At 41.1% G+C, this 25,243-nt stretch overlaps 1 protein-coding gene and 1 non-coding gene across 2 annotated transcripts in view; one reads left to right on the top strand and one right to left on the bottom strand.

Moving 5' to 3' along the window:
* Positions 1-24,973, bottom strand: part of slc16a3a (solute carrier family 16 member 3a) — a 39,230-nt gene extending 14,257 nt beyond the window's left edge. The window contains exons 1-3 of the mRNA XM_037689384.1: positions 24,915-24,973; positions 10,632-10,862; positions 9,347-9,610 (exon numbers count right to left, since the gene is read on the bottom strand). Of these exons, the coding sequence (XP_037545312.1) occupies positions 9,347-9,569 (223 nt within the window). The 5' untranslated portion in view covers positions 9,570-9,610; positions 10,632-10,862; positions 24,915-24,973. The remainder of the gene's footprint in view (positions 1-9,346; positions 9,611-10,631; positions 10,863-24,914) is intronic.
* Positions 1,109-1,182, top strand: trnat-agu. The gene has a single exon. It is a non-coding gene; the product is annotated as a tRNA-Thr (tRNA).
* Positions 24,974-25,243: the final 270 nt, after the last annotated feature.

Raw genomic sequence — 25,243 nt, 5'->3', positions numbered from 1 at the left:
ATTAGGAGTCACTGAAGGACCCTTATTATTTTTATAGAACTCGTGGTTGAAAACACAGAAAACGCAAATATGAGTAATTTCTTGCAATTGCACTTCACCAACTAGTCTTTAACAGTCGCAGCCCTGTGAGATACGATGTTAATGTGAGCAATTTCTTCAGAATTTCTTTAATAACAAAACTTGCATAATTTGTTCTTAATGTCCATTGAGAATGAGAAATTAAATGCTCAGACTGGTGGCCATGCACCCATAGATGTGTCTGCAACACTGCAGTCTTGCACACTGTCAATGTTGAACAGTCTTAAAGAGCTCAAATTTGGATGACTGAGTCAAATTTGCAGTTTAAAAAAGTCCAGTAAGCAAATTAATTGTTTCCAGGTTGAAATTACTTTAATGGTCAAGATATACAAAACCTTGATATCGTTACAGAAACACAGAAAATAATTGAATCATGTCAGAGCTGAAGCTGATTAGTAGGTTGCTGATCTAAGTACAGGTATAACGTTCTAAACTGAGGCGCTGTAGCTTAGATGGCCAAAGCCCCTGTCTCGTAAACTGGACATCCTGGGTTGGAATCCCAGCAGAATATATGTTAATTTAACATCTAGATAGAGAACTTCGTACTTGAGAAGTAGACCTATTAATACAATATTATAAATTGCATATTAATTAAGAAGAGAACTTGGTTTTCTAGAAAGAACATAATACACAGTGTGCACCTCAATGTCTACCTGTCTTAATTCTTACATCAAGTATGCGTATCTTGAGGAAACACAGATAGAATACTCAATAACATCTGTAACAGGTGCTCAAGTTTAGATGGTCAAAACATCTGCCTTGTAAACAGGAGATCCTCTGGTCAAATCCCATCAGTGCCTTTCTTACTTCTAAGTAAACAATTTCAAATTTGCCCCTTTTTCAAAGTATCTAGGCTGAGTCTTGTATTGTTAATCGTTGTTAAAGCTATGCATGACATGGTTCCCTTGGAAAAGAAAAATACACAATGTGTGCTTTACTTTGTATGTTATCGGTCTTGATTCTTAAAACAAAATAGCAAGTATACTTATCTAAAGAATGTCAGGATAGAATATCCAAAATACTTAAGAGATGTGCTGTGGCTTAGTTGGTCAAAGCGCCTGTCTAGTAAACAGGAGATCCTGGGTTCAACTCCCAGCAGCGCCTGTCATCTTTTCTTGATGTCCATTGGAGAATTAGAAAATAAATGCTCAGACTACAGATTGGACACAATTGGTATTTTATTAAAATAATTTTTAGTTTGGCCAAAATGACTCTTCAGTATTTCTTAACGTAAAATAATAGTAATCTAAAACCATGGCATAAAAGACCGTGGGCCTTCAAGAAACACTAAGCTTTTAATAACAACATTAACAAGTGGAGAACTCATTCTTCAGGACAGTCGATTTTTGTTTTCAACAACCTGACGGACACGTAACCCATCAGTTCTCCTGCAGATTTATGGACACACATCACCATGGCAACAACACAAACAGTCCAGACTTCCGTTCAACAGTGAAACACTCCAGACGTGTACAGAGTGGAGGTTTGTTGCTTAGCAAAGATGGCTAACATTCAAACTATGCATTGTGTCAAATAATCCACCCCACCCTCAGGACAGTTCTGTTTGTAGGGCTTTAAAGTTCACAGTTGTGAGCTACAAGGCATGTGGACAAATATGATTCAACGAACGGAGTAAAACACCTTCACTGTAATGTCCAATGTTTCCATGCTCTTCTTCTCCATGTCCTTAATGTCCTTCAACTCAACCACCTGAGCAAATTTCCTCCATATATTCAAAACCAAGAGATTCATCACCACAGACAGGAAACCCAGAGCAAAACTCCTCACTGCAGACAAACTAAAGAGTCGGGGTGGAGGCTCAGACTGTGACATGTAGTCTGCATGTAGTCTATATCCACATGATCAGTGCCACATTTCCTTAGTACCACAAACATGGATCAATGAAGACATTTAACAGCAGTGAGACATTTCTCTTGGACTGTATGCAGCTTGAAATGTCATTAATATTTTAGTAGAAACTGCTGCTTGTTTCATCGCCCATCCTTCAGTATCAGACTCTCATATTACAACCACCCATTCATCCATTCATCCATTCATCCATCCATTCTCTTCTTCTCTACTTCTCTTTACCCGCTTCTTCCTTTCAGAGTCAAGGGGATCATTGGTGTCTATATCCAGCAGTCACAGTGTGAGCGGTGGGGTACACCCTGGACCAAGGGTGTCAGAAGCATCTGTAATGTGGGGGGGGGGACACACTATGTGTAGGTGTGTGTGTGCACGTGCGTATGTGCGCGTGCGTGTGTGTGCGTACATGCAAAAAAAGTATACACTAATGTTCAAAAAAGCAGCATTTCACCTAGATTTCCTTTAATTCCACACATTTAAAACACGTTTCTCACCAAGTTTGTGTAAATTCAGCTGTGGGTTTTAAAAACATTTCAACTTTAATGCACTTTACAACACAGCATCTCTTACACCTGCAGCGTATTACAGCGTCGCAGTTACTGCTAAGCTAAGATGCTACATATTGCTCCTTTCAAGCATCCTCCTAACCATGTATATATGTTTATGTTCAACCCCCGCCAGTCAACAACTGCCTGCGCTAAGCTCGCTAAACTGGCTAGCGAGCAACACAGAGCTGTCTCCATCTCCTCCACCTGTGCGCGTTTTCTGCCGAGGCAGGAGGAGACGTAGAGGAGAAACAGTGCAGGCTGCTGTGTTTAGAGTTGGAGGTAACCAGGAAAACCTGGAGTGGAGTTTTAGTGGTTTGAGTATTCTCCTATTAATCAAGTGGAATGGATTCATTCATGAGAAAGAGAAACTGCGCCGACTGAATTGATGTTTTATAGTAATGTGTGTGTGTGTGTGTGTGTGTGTGTGTGTGTGTGTGTGTGTGTGTGTGTGTGTGTGTGTGTGTGTGTGTGTGTGGTGGTGGTGGGGGTTCCAAATGAACGTTTTTTTAATGTGGGGGGGGGGGGGACTTGTCCCCTTCACATATAATGGTTGCGACGTCCTGAACAGGTCTCCAGTCCATCGCAGAGACAAATGAGACAAACAACCATTCACTCTCTCTCTCGCACCTAGAGACAATTCAGAGTTACCATCAGTCTAACATGGATGTTTTTGGTCTGTGGGAGGAAACTGGAGTACCCGAAGAAAACCCATGCATTCATGGAGAGAACATGCAAACTCCACCCAAAAAGGCCCCCCAACTGGGATTTGAGACAATGACCTTCTTGCTGAGAAGCAACAGCTCCACCCACTGATCCACCATGCTGTCCATTTGGGACATTGTGTAAAATGTAATTAAAAACCAAATGCAAACATTTGCCAATCTTACAAACTCATATCTTGTTCACAATGGAACGAAATAAACATTTCAAATATTGAAACTCTGAAATTGTACAAATTTTTGTGTAAACTACAGTAATTTGGAGTTTGATGGCAACAGTTTAAAAAGTTGGGAGGAGCCTTTTGCAACAAATGAGGTTTGTGGACAACAGGCCAGTAAAAGGACTGGGTAACAACAAACATTTTAAAGAGGTGAATCTTTTGAATGCCTGTGACCTTCAGGCTGCACTGCATTAAAAACACTGTGATTCTCAGGAACGTTCCCACAAATCATTGCCAATAAATTGTAGTGATATACTTAAATAAAGAGGTCTGTACATCCTATCAACAGGTGTGCTATTAAAATAAATGTGGATCAACCTCCATCAAAATAATGGTGGATTCTTGGCACGCCGTGATCGCCTCACTTGACTTCAACACACAAACCCGGTTGGTTAAAACCACACTTCTGTAACGTTTATTGTAAGTTTGAATAATAACAACAATATGAAATTATAACAAAAATGTTGAATGTGGATCAATAACAAGAACTATTATTTCAGAAGGTGGATGATGTAGAAATAACTTTAACTTTGAGGAGACACTTTAAAGCACATATGTCAAACTCAAGGCCCGGGGGCCAAATGTGGCCCTCATTAACATTTTCTCTGGCCCCCAAGATGATGTATTAAATGTTAAATGCTTTTATCACTTGAATGTTTTTAGTAATCTTTCATTATGATGTTGAAAGCACAACAGAGAACATCAAATGAGACCAGTCAAACTGTTGTTGAGGAACCTGTGACCAAGAGAAGATGTTGGATATCTGACTTGAGTTAATGTAGATTCTGAAAGTGGCCCTTAGTTTGAACTAAGTTTTTAATTTCGGCTTCCTTTTGTAAGTGAGTTTGACACCACTGCTTTAAAGAAAAACAGTTTGTTTAACCTTTTAACAAATAACAGAAATTAGGAAAGAACTTAAACATTTATTCAGTTTCTTTTGTGAGATTTGATCAGTGGTGGGTTTTCACATAATCCTGCTGAACATAAGATAAGCTTGATAAGCTTTGCAGAAGGTAGATCCTGTGAGGAGCCATCTTGTCTGGCTTGCTCAGGAAAGAGTAGATAAACATTGAGGGAGAGGAAGAGTTTATTTACATGCTGTATAGTTCAGTGTCTCTGGGGCCAGGATGTGAACGTTCTGAGGGATGTAGGACACTACAAGATATAGTTGACCCTCTCCAAACACAGATTAAAGCTCTCTCATGCAAAACAGAAGTCACGTGTGAACACCATCCAGAATTTCTGCTGTCTGCTCTGGACCAAAGATCATCTAAAATGGACTGAGGCTAAATAAAATAAAATAAAAACTGTTCAGTGGTCAGAGGAACTAGAAATTTGAAATTCTTTTGGTAACCACAGAAGCAGTGTCCTCTGTAATAAAGAGGCGAGGGAGCATCTGGCTGAAGTTTGCTCATCAATAAACAGCATTTGTACATTTTACCATGAGCTGATGTTCTGCTGCAGTTTGAGCTGAGATGAAAACTAATCCTGTAAGAAACTCCACGTCACATTTCTCAGAGAAGTTTGTAGGTTAAATCTGATCAGCTTGGTATAAATGTGTTTAACATTTTATTATTATATTTATTTTCTCTACTTATCTTACATTTGTTCTGCCTGCAATAGTCGATCCAGATGTTCCTTTTCCACGCTTTTATATTTTATAATTGTGCACTCAGATTTTGTTGTTAGTTGAAGGATTCAAGGTTCTTTATTTGTCGTTTGTGTACACAGGGTCCCAGTTACATCCAACAAAAGTATAAAATGTAAAATAAAAACAGTAAGTTATGAACTAAGAAAAACTTGAACTAAAAATATGCTAAGCACTAATAGCATCAAAACAATACGCTGAACAGCAGCACGAACATGAGTCTGTGTGAGCAGAAGAGCACGAACGAACACAGCAACATGAAACAGATCAGCAGCAACATGAAACAGATCAGCAGCAACATGATGTGATTTTTTTTTCACAGTGATTATCCTGATTAGAGATTCATGAGTCTAACAGCCTCAGGGTAGAAGCTGTTCCTCAGTCTAGTGGTTCTACACTTAATGCTCCTCAACCTCCTTCCTGAGGGGAGCGGGGCAAAAAGTGTGTGTGCTGGGTGAGTGGGGTCCTTCATGAGGCAGGTGGTCCTCGTCCTGCATCTAGAGGTGTAGATGTCTGTGATGGTGGGGAGACTGACTCCAACATCTTCTGTGCAGCCTTCACCACTCTCTGCAGAGCTTTTCTTTCTGCAGCTGTGCAGCCTCCATGCCACACGTTGATGCTGGAGCACAGGATGCTCTCCACTGCACACCTGTAGAAGGAGGTGAGGACTGAGCTTCCCAGACCAGCTCGCCTCAACCGTCTGAGGAAGTAGAGTCTCTGATGAGCTTTATTGATCAGGCTGGTGGTGTTGTTGCTCCAGCTGAGGTTGTCGTTCAGGTGTACACCCAAGTACTTGTAGCTGGAGACCACTTCTACCACAGATCCTCCTATGTCTGGGGGTGGGGTGTGTCTGGTCCTTCTCAAGTCTATGACCATCTCCTTCATCTTCTTCACATTGATGTCAAGGTTGTTCTTCCTGCACCAGCTCTCCAGGTGTTCCACCTCCTGCCTGTAGCTGGACTCATCATTGTTTGTGATGCATCCCACCACTGTATCATCTGTAAACTTCACAACGTGACAGCCTGGATGGGTAGCTGCACAATCATACGTGAGCAGAGTAAACAGCAGAGGGCTCAGCACACAGCCCTGAGGGGAGCCAGTGCTGAGGGTTATGGTGGAGGAGGAGAAGTTGTGGATCCTCACAGACTGAGGTCTGTTTTGCCCCTTTTCCACTGTGACGGTGCGGATTGGTTCACCTAAGATCAGCTGGTTACACGTCGCATTCCCATTGTGACCAGTTCTGTAGGCGGGTCCAGATTCCAACTCGCCTTACCACCTGGTGACGATTAAATATAGTTTAGTAATACATGTTGTGTGTGTGTGTTTCAATGATTCTCCAGCAAAATAATGGCAGCAGTGTTCATGTCCAGCTCTGGAGCAACAGTGTGCCATTAAAGATAAAAGAGGCTGTTACCTTCCATCCATGTATCATTTCAGTATAAACGTTGATAATAAAGATGTATTAAAAATATCTTGACTTTTGTTATGACATTTTAGTTATTTACCAAACACTGTAGATGGAACATCTGGATTTAGCTCATAATCATGACTTAATCTTGAAACACGTTTCATATACAGGGTGAAAATTTATTTTGAAGTTTCTGGTAAATTAAAAAGAATACAGATTATTAAAATGATCAAATTAATCTATATATATATAAATCCTACTAATGAAGTTTTAATGAACTTTATTTCACCATTGAGAGTGAGAGTTCTGCGATGAGTTAAACTCAAAGCAGTCTGCTCATCCGATAAATAATGTTAAACTATTATTTTTAAATATGAACGTTTCTGTTCACTTATTTTAAATATGAACGTTTCTGTTCAGTTTCCTGAGACGACTTCTGTTGTGACTTGACGCTAAATAAATAAACTGAATTGAATTAAATCTCTGATGAACCAATTCTACAAAAACATCTATATTTAAAATTTCTGTATCTCTTCTTTACACATGTTTGAGGGAAATGTTCCTGAGAGATCCAATAATTTTGTATTTTTATGATTTTTCAGCTGAGTTATCTTTAATTAATAGATTATTTAATAAACTCAAAGTGAAAACAGAATTTCATGATAAAGCCGGCACTGTTTAATTAGTTTTAATCTTCACTGATAAAAAAACACATTATTTTTTTTATACATAAAATGTTAAAAAAAAAAGATTCCACTCTTCGTCCCGGTCCATCCGTCTGCCAGGGCTCGGGCCCCGGCCTCGCGTGCTTCAACAGGTCGGCAGCTCGTATGATCCTCCACGGTGACTCCGCTCACTCTGAATTTTGTCGTCGGTCACCAAACACAAAGAATGCCTGGACTTCAGCATTAGGACAAGGTGTTGTCATTATTGTTTTTAAAATATTAAAAATAGGTCCAGCCACTGTTCCAAGTAATTGCAATTTGCGGATCGGTAAAAAGTTTTCTGAAAGATCCAGTGACTCCTCCCCTTGACCAATCAGTGATCGACAGTGTTCTGACGTTACGGTTTTATGCAGGCTCGGCTCGCTTGGACCCCTTGAGAAGAAGGGACAAAAAAAGGGGGTGAAACAGGTACAAAGTACTAGTGGAAAAGCGCTCAAAACCGTGGTGAACCGAGCATATTTGACCCGCACCGTCACAGTGGAGAAGGGCCAATTGTTAAGAAGTCTAGTACCCAGTTGCAAATGGAGGGGGCTTAGTCCTAGTGTGAGTAGTTTGTCCATCAGGGTTTGGGGGATCATGGTGTTCAAGGCAGATGTGAAGTCCACAAAGAGCATACGGACGTAGGAGTCCTTCTGCTCCAGGTGGGTGAGAGCAGTGTGGACCACAGTTGATCGGTTCTCATGGTATGCGTACTGATGAGGGTCCTCATTGATGTCGATAGTTGTTTTGAAGTGGGTCATGACCAGTTTTTTGAAGCATTTAGTGACTATCAGGGTGAGGGCTACTGGCCAGTAGTCATTCAGACCAGTCACTGTAGAGCTCTTTGGGACTGGGATGATGGTGGCAGTCTTCAGGCAGGTGGGAACCATTGCCAGGGTGAGTGAGGAGTTAAAGATGTCGGTCATATAGGATCAAAGTCAAGGCCCGCAGGCCAAATCTGGTCCTTGTTAAGAATTTATTTGGCCGCCAAGAGAAGATTTAAATGTAGCTCTTAGATTGATTTAGAATAAAAATCAGATTAAATTAAAATGTTATATGTAGGTCTTAGCTCCACTTATTACATCTGCAGTAATGGTCCCCGGTGGCTTTTATTTGTGTGGTCGATTCAGTGTAGAGTACTCGCAGATTACTTAGGTTTATGAAGTTCCCTACCTGGTAGATTTGTCACCACATAAGGTTTTATGGTGCAGAGCGTATTTTATGATAAAAATACAGTATGACGTAGTCACAACCAACTCTTGGAGCTCAGGGTGTAAAAGAAATTAAAGGTGATGCAATTTTCAAGTATGATCTCAGATAAAGTTCAGCCTAAAGACTAGTTGTCAGTGTTCTACTTTTCAATAAATATATAATATACTGATATTGTTGTTTTATTAATCTTAAGAATTTAATAAAATGCACTTCAAATAGCTGGAAAATGCATCGTTTTCAGTAGACATTGTTTTAATTTTCTGTACCCCTGGACCCTCTAGGACAACTTAATTACGCAGGTGCTCACTAAAACATGCACGTCCCTCATTGTCTTCAGCCAATGTTGGCAGGTTTAGTTTAGATTTATGATGTTCTGTTTCAGATTCATCGCATTGTTGTCAACTGTTTTATTTGTACAATCTGTTTTTGTTATATCCGATAATATCAATGAAAAAGCTCTTTACTTTCTTGTGGGTGTGTGAAATTTGGCAGAGAGAATTAAAATATATTCAGGGGCACCACCTCAGATCTTGCCCAGGGCACTGGTTTCTTTAATAAACTGTCTTATGGAATATGACATTATCATTTGCATTTCTGAAAAACTAAACAAAAAAATTAACAATTGTTCGGATGATTTGCTCAATGTATGAAGCCCATCATTTGATAAAGTTGTGTTTAAAGAGCATTCCATTTGTTAATTTTTTTTAATAATTATTATAATAAAAAAATACCAACATGAGATCACTGAGTTGTTAAAATCTTCAGGAGTTTGGCGAGATTGATTAAAAAAAAGTCCTGGTTGTGTTGGTCTGAGCAACATGTCCAAGCCATAGTTAACAAATCTGCACATCAGCTTCTGTATTTTGAATCTTTGCAGGGTGAACATACATTTTACAGCTGTCTGTCTACCTTTGTTTATAACATGAACAGGAAGCAGCCTACCTGAGCCGTAAAGCATGGCCAGCAGTATAGAAGAGATCCAGGCTGTGTCACTGTAGCCAACATCAAACTCCCGGATCAGCTCTTTGAAAAAGACGCTAACAGCTTTAGGGAACGCGTAGGAGAAGCCCGTGATGACAAAACATCCGGCTAGCACCGCCCAGCCCCAACCTCCATCTGGTGCCTTCACACCTGTTGAACTGACATCCACCGCAACGCCCCCCATGGTGCTTTATGGCTGTGTCCTTATGGAGACAGAGACAGAAGCTGGAATAAAGATAAGACGGCAAAAGGTTAAACCTAATTACAAATACAAACATGACGGACACTGAATATCTGCAGTACGCTCACACAAATACATGTTCTCTTTCCAAAGTGCTTCTGTGAAGCAGTTTGGAAGTACTTACTCCACTTTGGAGTCAGCTGTTGGGGGAAGAATCAGTTTTGTGTTGTGTGTTTCCTTGACTGATGAAGCCTTCTGGATTGAAGGCGAAACGTTTCAGCACAAAAAAGAAACTGTCCAGATGAACTGACTGAAAAATGTTAGTCTGGAATACAGTGTTTCATAAATAAGCCACAGTTTATAAAATATGGCTGTGCTAACGTGGCCACATGACTCATTTGGTCACTATCACTCAGAAATCTGCCCAAATGATTCAAAGCCATTCAAGTCACATTTTTTGTGGAGTTATTTCTAATAAGCTTATTTACCTCATAACGTGATTTTAAGTATTTTTTACCCCAAGTTAGCAGACTGATGAAGCGACAGAGTCAGGCGTACAAAAGATAAGTGCTTTATTTACAAGTGCAGGTTTATGTACAGGGATGAAAAGAAAAAGGGGCAAGGTGAGTATTTGTAATTGTCTGAATTCTTGAGGGCAGCACAGTGGATCAGTTGGTAGAGCTGCTGCCTCTCAGCAAGAAGATCTCTGATTCAAATCTTGGCTGGGACCCTTCTGGATGGAGTTTGCATGTTCTCTCTGTGCATGCGTGAGTTTTCTCCGGGTACTTCGGTTTCCTCCCACAGACAAAAACATGGATGTTAGGCTGATTGGTAAATTGTCTCTAGGTGAGTGAGAGAGTGAATGGTTGTTTGTCTCGTATGTCTCTAGGTGTCCCTGTGATGGACTGAGACCTGTCCAGGATGTCCCCCCCCCCCCCCCCATAGTGATGGCTGAATATGGGCACCAGTGGCCCCCATGACCCGAAAAAGAAAGAAGCGAGTAAAGACAATGGAATGATGGATGAATTCTTGAATAGTGGATTTTGTTTGTAGGCAGTCTCTTACTTGTGGTTGTTTTGTAGCTTGTGTTGGAGAGGAGGGAGAGAATGGGGCCTTAAGTTTTCAGTGGAAGAGGAAAGGTGATCCAGATGAGGTGAGTATTGCTGGAGAGAGGAACAGGTTGAGGTGCTCGGTATTTTCTGACCCAGGTTGATGTTTGGTAGTTGCATGAACAAGATGATGACAGGGCGAGGTCACAAGGAGCAAGGAGGTCTTGGAAGACTCGGAGGAGCAGGACTTGGAAGTCACAAGAGAAAACACAAGATTAGTCAAAGTTTTCAAGGAATAGGTTTACCGGCTGTCCGTTAGTTACCATGAGGTATCATAATGCACCAGCATAAGAAGAATGTCTGGCAGGTGTTTAACTACACAGCAGAGCAGTTTTCCAAATCAGGTGCAGGTGTGGCATGATGGATGATTATGATGATCAGCAAATGTGAAGAAAGTGATTGTGGCTGGAAACCTAGGAATCCCATACCTAACAGGCGCAATATGGGAGAGATAATTATTGTCCAGCGCAGAAGAAGAAAGGACAATAATGTTCACGGTTGTGAGTATGCATGCAAGAGTGTGTGTATTTGTTTGACTGCACTTCTACATCTCATTAACAATTTAGTGAACAAAATTCAATACATGTCCTGATGGATGCGCAATAACCCAGCTAGATGAATCTAACAAAGCTGAGTCAGGTCCTCTGGATGAATTCTTCTTTGTTGAAACATTAAATTTTTTATCCAAAAGACTTCTTCAATCTTGACTGGAGAAGTCAGTTAGAAAATTCAATACAGCAGCTAGAGAAAATCTAATTAGTCAAAACTATAAAGACAAGACAAGACAACTTTTTTTATTTTTCCACAAAAGGTAATTCAGTTAGACAGTTTCCAGATTTATAAACCCCCCACCCCCCCACACACACATACATTTGCTCATATACCTAAAAGCAATAACAACAACAACAAAAATGAAAGAAAAACAACATTAAAAGTATTGAATACAATAAGAAACCAACAGAGATCAGCATCACAGTAAAACCACTTTGTAATAAAGCTGCAGGAATAACTCAGAGCTGCCATCCAGATTCAGCAGTCTGATGGCAGAAGGAATCAAGGAGTGAGACAGTCTGTTTGTCTTCATGTGTGGGGCTATAAAGCAGTGGCCTAAATGCATCAGTATAAATTCAGAAGACAGGATGTGGTTCCGTTGGGATACTATTTGCTTACTTATGCAAAGCACTTGTTTCTCCCACAACAACTGCAAGTCCCTCTGCTAGACTAGTTATTTTGGAGCAGGTCTTAATACTCTGAAGGCTGTTCTTATCTGAACAGCTTTCTTGGACTGTGAGGTCTCAGTTTCTGATGGAGGACATTTGTAAACTGAGGTGTACCGCAAACCCACCTACACAGACTAGTATTTGCAGTTTGACTCCCATTACCCTCTGGAGCAAAAGTTAGAAGTCATCTCTTTACCACTGAGAAGACATGCAGCGTTCTCACTAACTCAGGAGCCAGGCAGAAGGAGAAATCCCACACAAGACAGGGCCTAGAGCAAAGTGGATATCCTAACAGGGCCTTCCTGAAACCAGAGAAGAAACCCAACCAGGACTCCAGCAAGCCATCAGGTGAAAAGGAGGAGACCCAGACCAGTTGTCATTCCGTATGTTGCGGGATTTTCAGAGAAACTGAGACATTTATTTTCTAAGCATGACATCCCAGTTGCTTTCAAACGCCAAAATACGCTACAAAGACTGGTCCTTCCCAAAGATCCAGTCCCCCGGCACAAACAGAGTAATATTGTGTATGTTGTTCAGGGTCAGGAGGGCTGTGATCAGTCTTACATTGGGGAAACAAAACAGCCACTGGCCTAAAGTGATGGCCCAGCACAGAAGATCAACATCATCAGGCCAGGACTCGGCAGTTTACAGTCATCTCCAGGCCAGCAGTCACTCTTTCAGGGATGAAGATGTTCACATCATTGATAGAGAGGAACGATGGTTTGAGAGAGGAGTGAAGGAGGCCATCTTTGTAAAAAAAATAAATCCATCATTAAATAGGGGTGGAGGCCTCCGTGTTCACATATCCCCCTCTTACAATGATGTTATTGCTAGTATTGAACAGCCCCCTGTGAATAGCAAGCAGCCATCAGGATGCTAATGATCCAATGTTAGGCTGATGGCCCTCCTTTATCATGTAAACATCTAGTTTTGAATGTCAACAACAAACTGGTTGATCCACAATAAGAAGGTGCTATTTATAAAGGTTCCAACATACTCAGGCGGGTCTCAGGGTGCATTCACACCAGCCCTGTTTAGTCCACTTTAATCGAACTCTAGCTCGTTTTCCTAGAAAGTCCGGTTCGTTTAGGGAGGTGTGAACGCGCCATCGAACTCTGTCACGGAACAAAAAGGTGAACTCTGGCCCAGGCTAAAACCTAGGTCTCGGTCCGGTAGAAGAGAACTCCAGCGCGGTTCGAGTACAGTGTGAATGTAAACAGATCGGGCCCCGCTCCACAAGCAAGAAGTGGAGTACAGCGCAGGGCAAACAAACACACATTTCTCTTACATGGAGCCGTCAGCTGCCTTGTGTGAAAAACAATATTCTCCATGGTCTTCTGTCTCATCTTTCGCTCATGCAGAGTCCATTTTTGAAAAATGACCAAATATAACTCCTAAAACTGCTAAAACTTGATGTCACTCCGTTTTTGTTTTTATTTCCAGAAGAAGAAGAAGAAGTGTCTTCAGAGGTTTTTGTGTCGTTTCTTTCAGTAGTTCTTGGTGCAGCGCCCCCACAGGCGAGTGGGGGAACAGGTTGGTTCAACAGGTTGACTCGACTGCACAATGCAGTGTGAATGCAAACGCACCAGCTCAAATGTAAACAAAAGCCCATGAATATTGGTACTGAACCGAACTGAGTCTACCGGACTATCAGGTGTGAAAACGATCTAAGTCGAACAAAAAGCACAAAAACAAGTGTGATGTTGACATTAAATGCTTTAAGTGTGGAATAAAGGGTCACCGAGCAAACGGCAGACGAAGGACGTGGTACAGTCACTGTAAAACCACCACACACAACAACAACGCATGCAGACATAAGGATTTACAAGATGGCGTGAAGAAGATCTCAAATAGAGCAGCAACAGTTCTGGAGCAGCTGCAACAAACTACATCTTCAGAATCGAGGACGAAGACATCAAGGATCAACATCAGTCATTGCACACCATTAAGAAAAGAAGCCTGTTAGTGGACACTGGAGCCATTTCTCACATCATCAATGATGTGACCAAGTTCAAGAGCTTCAACAGAATATTCAAGCCGGAGACGCACTGTGTGAAGCTGGCAGACGGAACCCTGTGTAAAGGCAACGCTCAACAGAGAGGAGATGCAGAGGTACTCATTATTGACAGTACAGGTCAGCGACACAAAGTAACGCTGAGAGACACACTGTTCATCCCATCGTACCCACAGGACATTTTCTCTGTAAAATCAACCACTACGCTAGGATCCACAGTCACTTTTAAACAAGGCCAGTGAAACTTGAAACATAGAGATGGTACTAACTTTAATATCTTTGAATATGGAAAGTTATATTAACTACAAACTGAAGATGAAAATAATGATAAGTGTAATACCTGTCCTGACATCCAGACACAGACATGACATGAAATTTTAGGTCACTGCACATATGATGACATTAGACCTTTTTCACGACAACCGGAAATAGCATCTCATGGTGCTGGGTTACTTCCGGCTTTCAGGAGTCTATGCAAATTCAAGGCTTTTCTTTCGCTGATGTGGAGGAAATCGCAGCGGTGAATTCTCGAACCAATAAACTTGAGAAAGGATATAAGTTCTTCCACAAAGAATATATCCACAGCTATCAAGGTAAGAAAAGACGTCGCTTAGCAAGCTAACAGTTAGCTACAACACATGAAGTACATAAACATCGTAATAAAGCCTAATTTAGTGTGCTAAATTATTTGGAATATTTGAGACAGACGTGGTATAAACTTTTAACTGATATTTTAACATTCTGATACGTGTTTGCCATTATAATTTGTGAAAGAAAACGTACTAGATGTTAGTTATAAGATACTATGATGCTTGACGTTCAAATTGTGCTTTACTTCTTCATAACTACAGGTCAAATATTGTCGAGGGACAGGTAGTTGTCAGAGCTAGATGCTTCAGGTCCATGAAGAAAAATGAGGAACCACAGACTGCAGGTTTGAAACAGTGAGAACGCTTGTTGGCTCATGTTCATTAGAGTTCCTGTTCATTTATGACAGCTGAAGAACTTTGACATATGATGGACAACTTCTGTACCAAGAGCTTACAGTAACGTCTTCCTGCTCACTGGTTACTGTTTGTGGTAGCAGCAAAGTCTGTTTTGTTCTGCTGATGTTTCAGCTCATCTTCAAACTAGAATCTATTACTTGTTTAAAGCTAAATATGTTATAACAAGTTTCATATGTATGTGCTAAAAACAGTTATCTGTTTTAGATCTCACTGGGTGACAGCAGTAGAAAAACTACGTCAGCTGGAGTCCCAACCACTTATCGCTCTTGTCCTAGATGGTCTAAACTTTGGAGCTGGTACCATCCAGATGTGGTCCTGTGCCACAGGGCTCACTGGTGTCTTACCAGTGCCCACCTGAGAAGTCCTGCGTAGCATCATTCTGCTCCACACTTCCCTGCTCTTCCTCTGATGCTGCAGTCTTCCCGTGTCTTCAGTCTCTGCAAGTGTCACTGGAAACGTCTTATGAAACAGAGGCCAGAAGAACCAGGGAGCAGTCCTGATGTTCTGCAGGAGTACATCTTCTACAACCAAGGCTTACTGCTGTTTCCATGTTGCAGAAGAAGTGTGGAGTCTGCTGACATGTTTTACTTCAACACCTTCATCCATGTGTTTATATCAATGCAGTACGAATCATAAAATGCACAAATCACACTTTTGTTCCTTCATATTTTTAATATTCAGTCTCAAGCTGTGAATCACTGTAAATACTGTAAATAGTTGTTACTCATGAAAAATACATAAATGTGCCAATTTATTTAAAATGAAATTGCATAATTTTGGGAAAAATATCTATAATCCACTATCAATTTATAGTGCACAGTTAAAATGTTAAATAGTTAAGTTTTTTTTTTGTTTTTACTAGATATTGTAAATTACACTTGTTTTCCTTTCAATACAACTGAATCAATCCACAAATTAAATAAATAAATAGTACAGTATGCTGCTCAAGTGTGTTTTAATTGAAGAATGTTTAAAATAATTCAAAACCTTTAAATAACTAATTACATAACACTAGAACAATATGTAACAAGCTTAGGTATGGATGTTATTTTTATTTTATAAACTTACTACAACATGACCTTAGGACATAATTTATACACAGAACAGACACTTGGGTTTGTCTACAAGTAAGAAGGAGACTGTTCCAAGATACAATATAAATTTTATTAACACTAAGTTAAAAACCTATTCTAATGGAGGCAATAATGATTCTTAAAATAAATATTGAGCCAAGACCGAGGCTTTCCAGTGTTCAGTCAACTAAAAGACAAAAGGATGGCTCAAGGTAACATGAGCAGAAATTCACACACAAGCTGTGATGCACGAGACACGAGTGGAACAGAACCTACACGAGACTGGACTGCACCTTCAACCTGGAACATAAATATAAAATTAAGTAAACTAAAATAAATATGAATAATATTTAAGAATTACAAAACAAACAAACATGGGCCTCACATTCACATATAAAAATAGTTGAACATGGCCCCAGCCTTTAGTTCGGTCAGCCAATCTTCTCTCAGGTAAGACACTGACTAATCATGGTGACTCAAGCAGGAGTGAGAGTCCACCAACACAGGACTGAGCAGAATGAGGACAGCTGGGAGTTCACCTGTAAAACCACAAAATAAAACATGATTAAAACGATCGTTTCAATTATTGAGCTTATTGACATTATTATTATTGTTGACATTATTTCCGTGAAGATCAATACATTTTGTGAGTCAGTGCATGTAACTTGATCTCTCCATGACTTACATGACAAGTTTATAATGTACCATCTTACTGTGATATTTACCTGTGGGTGGATGTGCCACCAGGTGAAGTGGGTTTCACGTGGACTCCAGCAGCAGCTTCAGTCTGGCTAGCTTTCTGTGAGAGGTCGAGCTGCTGTTTCTGAGCTCTCTAAAAACAGACTCTCTCTTAGCTGGTGCAGTGAAATTATTCCAGGTGAAGAGAAACAAACAGCTCAACCTTTAAAGCAGCTGGTGGTGGATCCGTGGACAAACTCCTCCTGAGTGAAATGCAGCTACAAGTGTTCCCTGGCTTTATGCAGAAGTCGGGACCATCATCTCTTCTGATCGCTTGGATCCACTGCCTCCTTTGGTCTGGGTACGTCGTGAAAAGTATGGTAGGACAGATATGGTTGTTTTCTTGCCCCACAAGAACAACCAGGAACTGAACAAAAGAAACCGCGCCGAGACCGGGCCATTTTCATCACTGTCTAATGCTAATGCTAACGCTATAGCCACCGGAAGTTGTTTAACACCACATCCGCTTTAAAACGCGGAAGCGTGAAAAAGGTCTTTTAAGGTTGCAAAATGTGGTAAATGGAATGCAAATTAAAGGGAAAACAGAAAACCCTGAACAAGAATGTGATGTATGTATTCAAGGAAAGTTTGTACAAACCAGAAATAGAAATCCTGATGTGAGAGCAAAGGCTCCATTGCAGATGGTGCACACAGACGTAGCAGGTCCAATAGCCACTGAATCAATAGCTGGGTATAAATATGTATAGTCATTCACTGACGACTACTCCAATGCAATGTTTGTATATTTCTTAAAATCTAAATCTGACACAATACAAGCAACAGAAAAGTTTCTAGCAGATGTTGCCCCATATGGGAACATAAAATGTACCAGGTCAGGTAAAGGTACTGCGTTTATGTGCAGAGAATTTCAAACCTTGTTCAGAACAAATGACATAAGGTTTGAGACATCAGCTCCATATTCACCACATCAAAATGGTACGGCTGAGAGAGGTTGGTGTACTCTTTTTGAAATGGGCAGGTGTATGTTAATTGAAAGCCAATTACCAAAATGTCTATGGAACTATGTTGTTCAAACAGCAGCAGTAACAAAAAATAGATGTTTTAAAAAACGAACAAAGAAAATTCCTTACCAAATGTTGACAGATAAAAAGCCAGATTTGTCTAAAATGCAAAAAATTGGATCAGTATGTTACACATATGAATAGAACAAGGGAAAACTTGATGCAAAATGTGACAAAGGTTTCTTTATATTATGATAAAAACAGTCCAGCCTATTTAATTTACTATCCTGAAACCAAGAAGGTCCATAAGCACAGATTTGTTAAATTTGCTACCAAGCTAGATGTACAGAAACAAACACAGACAAACAAGGAAGAAATGTATGATAATGATTGGAGAAGGTTAAAATAATCTATTGCTAACAGACACAAACAGGAAATTGATGAAAACAGAGAGAAGGTTCAAGAACCAACTTTAAGTGATTCACAGAAAGTTGATGAAATCAGTGAAGAGTTTCAAGAACCGACAGAAAGTGGTGGACAGAGCAGCAGTAGATATCCTAAAAGAGAAAGAACGAAAACTAGTTCTTTGAGAGATTGTGTAACTAATGTCAGTGATAACAATGAAATTAACAACAAGGAAGCTTAAGGAAGCTGTAGAATCAGACGCCTCAAAGAAATGGATCACAGCTATGGATGAGGACATAAAGTCATTAAAAGACAAGAAGACTTTTACTCTCACTGCTCTACCAAAGGGCAAGAAAACAGTGGGGGGTAAATGGGTGTATTCTTTTCAAAGAGATATTGATAGAGATGACTACAAATATGCACAAACTGTTGTATTTGAGGACAACCAAGGAACAGTTGTATATCTTAAATCGTTATCCCTGCCGTTTGGCATTCATTTAGTGTTTATCTTAGTTTAGATCTTAGATCCTTATTTACTGTTTCTTTTTACACTTGATATTTTTGCTATTGTTGGATGTAACTGGGACCCTGTGCACAAAATGTTGTTCCACCTCATGTACCACATGTGATGTGAATGACAATAAAGAACCTTGACTTGACTTCTTCTTTCAGTTTTTCCCTCATCAGAGGTCATCACAGCGAGTCATCCTCAGTCTCACTCTGTCCTCACTCCAACTACCTCCATGTCCTCTCTAACTGCACCCATATATCTCCTCTTTGTCTTTTTCCAAGCAGCTGCATTTCTTACACCCTCCTACCAATATACCCATTATCTCTCTTCTGGACATGTCCAAACCATCTCAGTCTGGTCTCTCTAACTTTATCTCCCAGTTGTTCAACCTGCGCGGTACCTCCGATGATCTCATTCCTAATCTTATCCATCCTTGTCACTCCTAAGGAGAACCTCAACATCTTCATTTCTGCAACTTCCAGTTCTTTCTCCTGTCTTTTTGTCAATGCTACAGTCTCCAGACCATACAACATAGCTGGTCTCACCACTGTCTTGTAAATTTTTACTTTGACCTTTACTGACACAATTTTGTTGCAAATCACTCCTGAAACTTTTCTCCATCCACTCCATCCTGCCTGGACTCTCTTTTTCATCTCTTTACCACACTACACATTTTCCTGGACAGTGGATCCCAAGTACTTGAAGTCCTGCGACTTTGTGACCTCTGCTCCTTGTAGCCTCACTGTTCCGCCTCCTCCCTCTCATTCATACACATGTACTCTTGTCTTACTACAGCTGACTTTTGTTCCTTGTCTTTCAAGTGCATACCTTCACCTCTCCAAGTTCTCTTCCACCTGTTCTCATCAGAGATCACAATGTCATTTTCAAACATCATAGTCCACAGGGATTCCTGCCTGACCTCATCTGTTAGTCGGTCCATCACCAGAGCAACCAAGAAGGAGCTCAGAGCTGATCCTTGATGCACTCCCACCTCCACCTTGAAGCTACCCGTCACTTCTAAAGCATGGTGAGCCGCATGTGGCTCGGGAGACACGCAATGAGTATCGCTAATCTACACCATGGTAAAACAGTTTAAAACCTGCTCCAATGCTGCGAGCCTTGCTGCCCTTCTAATTGGTCTCTTGGACACATAAATCATCTACCTTCCTTCTCTGCATCATGTCAGCCAGCTCTCTACCATTGCCTGTCATTGTCCCCACACAGAGTTGCCACCCTCAGTCCTACATTCTTGACTTTCATCTTGTCCCTCTGTCTCCTGACACATTTACCCTCTTGTGGTTTTTGAGAACTGATTATTTTTTTAATAAGAATGAGATCACGGTTGAAATGAGTTTCCTCCACAGGGTAGCTGGATTCTCCCTTAGAGATAGGGTGAGAAGTTTAGTTATCAGGTGAGACTCATAGTAGAACGGCTGCTCCTCCTTATTGAAAGGAGCCAGGTCCAGTGGTTTGGGCATCTGGTAAGGATGCTTCATGGGTGCCTCACTATTGAAGTGCTTTGGGCATGTCCAACTGGGAGGAGACCTTGGGAAAGCCCCATGACATGCTGGAAGGACTACGTCTCTCGGTTAGCCAGGGGACATCTTGGGGTCCTCCCAGGAGAGCTGGAAGAGGTGGCTGTGGAAAGATGTCTGGACCTCTCTGCTCAAGCTGCTGCCACCATGACATGACTTCGGAATAAGAGGAAGTTAATGGATTATTTTTATATACAGTTTGGACTCACATAATCCATTAGCTAGATGTTATATAACAAAACAAAATATTTCTCCCATCTTTGTATAGGGTTGGTCTTTTCCATTAAAAATTAAAAAAAATACAGACAAATTTCAACATCTTTTACTTCATAACTTTTCACTCCATATTAAAACAAAGTGTTCATGTCAATTAAAAAAAATACTTGCATTATTGCTTTATTCATCTTTTCTCCCAGCAGGTTTTACAACTCTAGACTAATTTCATTTTGTGGAAAACGTGGAAGAAATGGCTCTTCAAATTGTAAAGGTTACAGAGCCGTGATTTTTAGGAGATGTGTAAAATTGTCAGGTCTGGTTTCTGGTTTTTCCATGTTCCCTCTGTTGCTATCCCAACCTGGTAAAGCGACAAGTAATTTAAAGAAGAGAATGAATGAATGAATGAATGAATGAATGAATGAATGAATGAATGAATGGCTGTGTTCGCATCCTTACAACACTTCTATACAGTGTGTTTAAGGATCGTGCAGTGGAACAATGAATGAGGGTGATGCTCTTGACTGACTGACTATTTAACACCTGACCTTAATGTCACACATTGTCTTTCTTTCTGACAGTCTGCAAATCTGCAGAAGGACGTCACAATAAACCACAAGTCTGGAATAAGCATCTGTTTGTAGTAAACGTACTAAAGTCATTATACCACTAGATCTATGCCATTTTATCCTTTCAGTGAGCTGATAGTCACCAGAGCCAAGAACAACAAGTGTGATTTACCGCTCTGCAGTATTCTATAATGCATTGTAAGGTGCAGGCTCAGCTGCTGCCTCCCAGCTGTGATTTGTTACTCACAGAGGCTCCAGAGGATGGCTTTTACCCCACAGTCGCATAAATGCATCCAGGCAAAAGACTCCTTCACAGGATCATGTTTTGTACAGCATTTAGGCTGCATTTGTCAGGTGTTTTTAGTGTTTTTATTCCTTTTTGCATTGTGAAGCTTCAGATGGCTGTTCTTTTTTTATATATTTCTGCTAATTGTAAAAGCGAAATTGCAAATCCTGAAAATGATTAAGTGGATTTTGGCTCCAATTCATAACCTCTTAAAGAAGCAGGAGGAATGAGCTGAGTGGTAGACATTCCAGCGGGGTGAAGCTAAAAACCTAGCAGTCTGGTGCTGCAGGGTAACACGATCATTTCAGGCCTCGTGTTGACTGAATATTGACGTGACCAGACTAAAAAAAGCCCTTCTCTCGTTTCAAAAACACACGCATCTAAAGAAATTAGGACCAAATGTAAAATTTTCTGAAATGAATAGTTCTTGGTTTCACAGAGGTTATTTTTTTAATAAATCATGTCTAAGATGCTCCTGTTTGCTTATTTTTTTCACAAATTGTGTGTAATGTCTGACATCACACCTCACAGCTACCATCACCTGTCATAAAACTGATGTCATCATGGAGGCAGCACACCGCTCGCTTATTTTAGTCCTGTTTGTCATCAGGTCGCTGTGTTACCATGGAAACACAGACTGCAGCTCAGACATCCTGTAAGGTCAGGTCAACACAAACCAGTGTATGTTTCTAACACCTGTCCCAGTGCATCCATCATCTGTGGTGAAAATGCAATGCTCCCTCAGGTCACAACTTTTCAACAATCTCACATGAACTTTAATATTTAGTGCACGAGTCTCACCAAATATTGTTTACTTTGAAATTTCATTTAAATACCGTGTGCAGCCCCCCAAGTCAGAATGTCTCAAGACTTGAAAGACACAACTTCTAATATTTCATAATGCAACAATTCAAATAGTTTGAATTTTTTAAAAATAGATTTGAAGAAAAAATGCAAAAATTCTGAAGAAAAATTAAAGTGTATCAATGCAGCTGCTGCCTGAAATCCATCCGTCCGTCCATCCATTCATCCATCCATCCATCCATCCATTATCTTCCTCTTATTGCACAGTCAGGTCTCAGGGGCAGCAGCTTGAACAGGGAGGTCCAGACATCTCTTTCCACAGCCACCTCTTCCAGCTCTACTGGGAGGACTCCAAGGTGTTCCCAGGCCAACTGAGAGACGTGGTCTCTCCAGCGTGTCCTGGGTCTTCCCTGAGGTCTCCTTCCAGTCAGACATGCCAGAAGCACCTCCCTAGGGAGGCGCCATGGTAGCAACCTTACCAGATGCCCAAAACACCTCAACTGGTTCATTTCCATGTGGAGGAGCAGTGGTTCTACTCCGGGTTTCTCTAAGGGAGAGTCCAGCTACCCTACAGAGGAAACTCTTCAACCGTCTGTATCCACGATCCCACTACCCAGAGTTCATGACTACAGGTGAGTGTAGGAACGTAGACCGACCGGTAAACTGAGAGCTTTTTTTTCCATTCAGTCTTTATTTATACAGGTTAGTCTCAATGAGTCACGAGGACTCATTTACTAGAGAGGCCTGTTTAGGGGAGCTTTGCCTTACAGCTCAGCTCCCTCTTCACCACAACGGACTGGTACAGAGTCCACAGTACTGCAGCAATCCATCTGTCAGTCTCACGCTCCATTCTTCCCTCACTCATGAACAAAACACCAAGATACTTGAACTCCTCCACTTGAGGCAGAACCTCACCCTCGACCTGAAGAGAGTAATCCACCTTTTTCCAACTGAAAAAAAGGTGCCTGAAATACAAACAAACATAAATATTTTTAAAAAGCTCAATTATAATTTAAAACTGTGTGTTATGTGCTGTCATATCATAATCAATAGTTTGACTGGTCAATACAGCCTCGAGCCTCAGAAACAGAAACAGTGCATCACCCCTCCATGCTCCTGTTGTAGTTTTTATTGAATTATCTTTGATTTACATGTGTGAGTATATAAATATATATACACACACACACGCATATATGTGTGTGTATATGTATTTATATACTCACAAAACAACATACTAGTGTGAAAGAATGTTACATGGTGACTCTGTTCAGTTTGGTGCTGTTTTATGGAACAGCGTCTGTGTTATTATGCAAATGTCTGTGAGCTGAGCGAAGATCAACCATGTCCTGATTCGGTCCAGACTGGAGGAAAACATGCCTCTTCACATGCTGTGCTCTCTGGCTGGTGTCCCAGCTGAGGAGGTACTAACAGTTGATTAAACATCTTGTCTAAACATCACTTCAGAGTTGACTGGACTACCCCATAAATATTATAAAATGACTACGTTTTAATGAACAAACTGAATAAGAAGAATTTAAACAACTATGACAATCCAGCCAAAAAATGATAAAGCTGCTGCTGATCACCAAGGTAACGACACTCGGAGGCCTGTCACCCATCGACTGTATGTTTTATTGGAGCTGCCTGAAGCAGCACCGGTTATTATCCACCTGAAACGGGTCTTGCTCTTCTATCAACTTTAATGCAGCCCAAACCACAATGTGCACCCTCACAAATGTGATGTCCAAACGACCGGCTCGGCACCATGATGTGCATGATGTACTTTTACTGGCATTTTGAGTTACCGTGGTGATGAAATTTACAAACAAAGACGCCATTTTTCCCATTCAAAATGCCTGATGAAACTCTTCACAGCCTCTAACTGCCACCGTGAGGTCACATGACCTCGAGGGCAGAGGTCGCTGAACAAAACTCAAAGTCATCAAACAGCTCTTCCTACCGCCACATCTTTTAAGGTACACAAACATATTATATATCAAAACGTGGGCATGTTTGCCATCTAAATTTTAAAATGACCGCCACATGGCAGTTCCCGTTAAAGTTTCTCCAGAAACTTTCTAGTTGACAGGTGCAGAGGAGACGGTGCACATCTGTCAACAAGTTGCTGTGTGAAAAACTAAATCATATACTGACAAAACTCCTAAACCATAAGCAGCTAAAGGTGAGGACAACACCGAAGTGAGTTTGTATGTGTCAGTAGTATTTAATGTGCATTAGTAAATATAAAAAGTTCAAAAGATTCTTCACAACCCAACGACTGAACAGTGGCAGAAAATGAGTAGATGGGTGGACCACTGGATGGCAGTGGCCTCTTTCAGTGTCAATGAAAACAGATCAATAAGATCTACAGAACAAAACAATCTGTTTGTTTTATTCAAAATGTCCCGAGCGTCTGAACGAACGATGGAGGGTCGCCTCACAACCATAAACACTCTGCTAGACAGATACAGACACATTCACATGTTGCAATGGGTGGTCATATTGTTATGGCTGGTTATTATACTGAAGTTTACCAGATGTAGATCACCTGAGCTAAATTATTAGGATTAGACATTTCTAATAATCCACATTTTCTTTACAGCAGTGGGTTTCTGTCGTGATTTTAGTACAATATTTCAGACAGAAAGTATATGTGTATTGTCCCACTGCAGGGCTTCCACCTGCAGACGGTCCTGGTTCTGGTCCAGTCACCGCTCGGTCCGGGTCCTATTACCTCCAGGAGGACATGGCTTCCAAAGCTGATGACGTGACGTGACACACATGACGCTGTTTCTCCCAGCTCGATTAATAACCCTGACTGTGCGCATGAAATACTTCAGAGCACTTCCTGTTCCCTCGTCGCGTGAATCCAGAGAAGTGTTTAAAGTGCGGAGCTTCTTACCGGATGATGGAGCTGCCGGCAGTCCCTGCTCTGCCTCCTGCCTCAGCACCGGAGCAGCGTCTCTCCCTGCACAGCGTCAGAGGGGGCGGGAGGGGGCGTGGTGCTCCCGCACGCTCCCAGGTCCTAAGCCCCGCCCCTTGACCTTCTCCAGTGGTGACACTTGATGCTATCTTTAGCTTGTTGTTTTTGGCCAGAGCAAGGCATGATGGGATGGATGGCTGCAGAGAGATGCTGTAGCGCAGCTGCAACGTTCATCTTGATGCGAGCTGCATGTCCTGCAGTCACACACACACACACACACACACACACACACACACACACACACACAC

Source organism: Nematolebias whitei, chromosome 15 (assembly GCF_014905685.2).
Source record: "Nematolebias whitei isolate Nwh7 chromosome 15, NemWhi1, whole genome shotgun sequence".
Classification (NCBI taxonomy): domain Eukaryota; kingdom Metazoa; phylum Chordata; class Actinopteri; order Cyprinodontiformes; family Rivulidae; genus Nematolebias; species Nematolebias whitei.
This window is presented reverse-complemented; position numbering and strand designations above follow the sequence as displayed.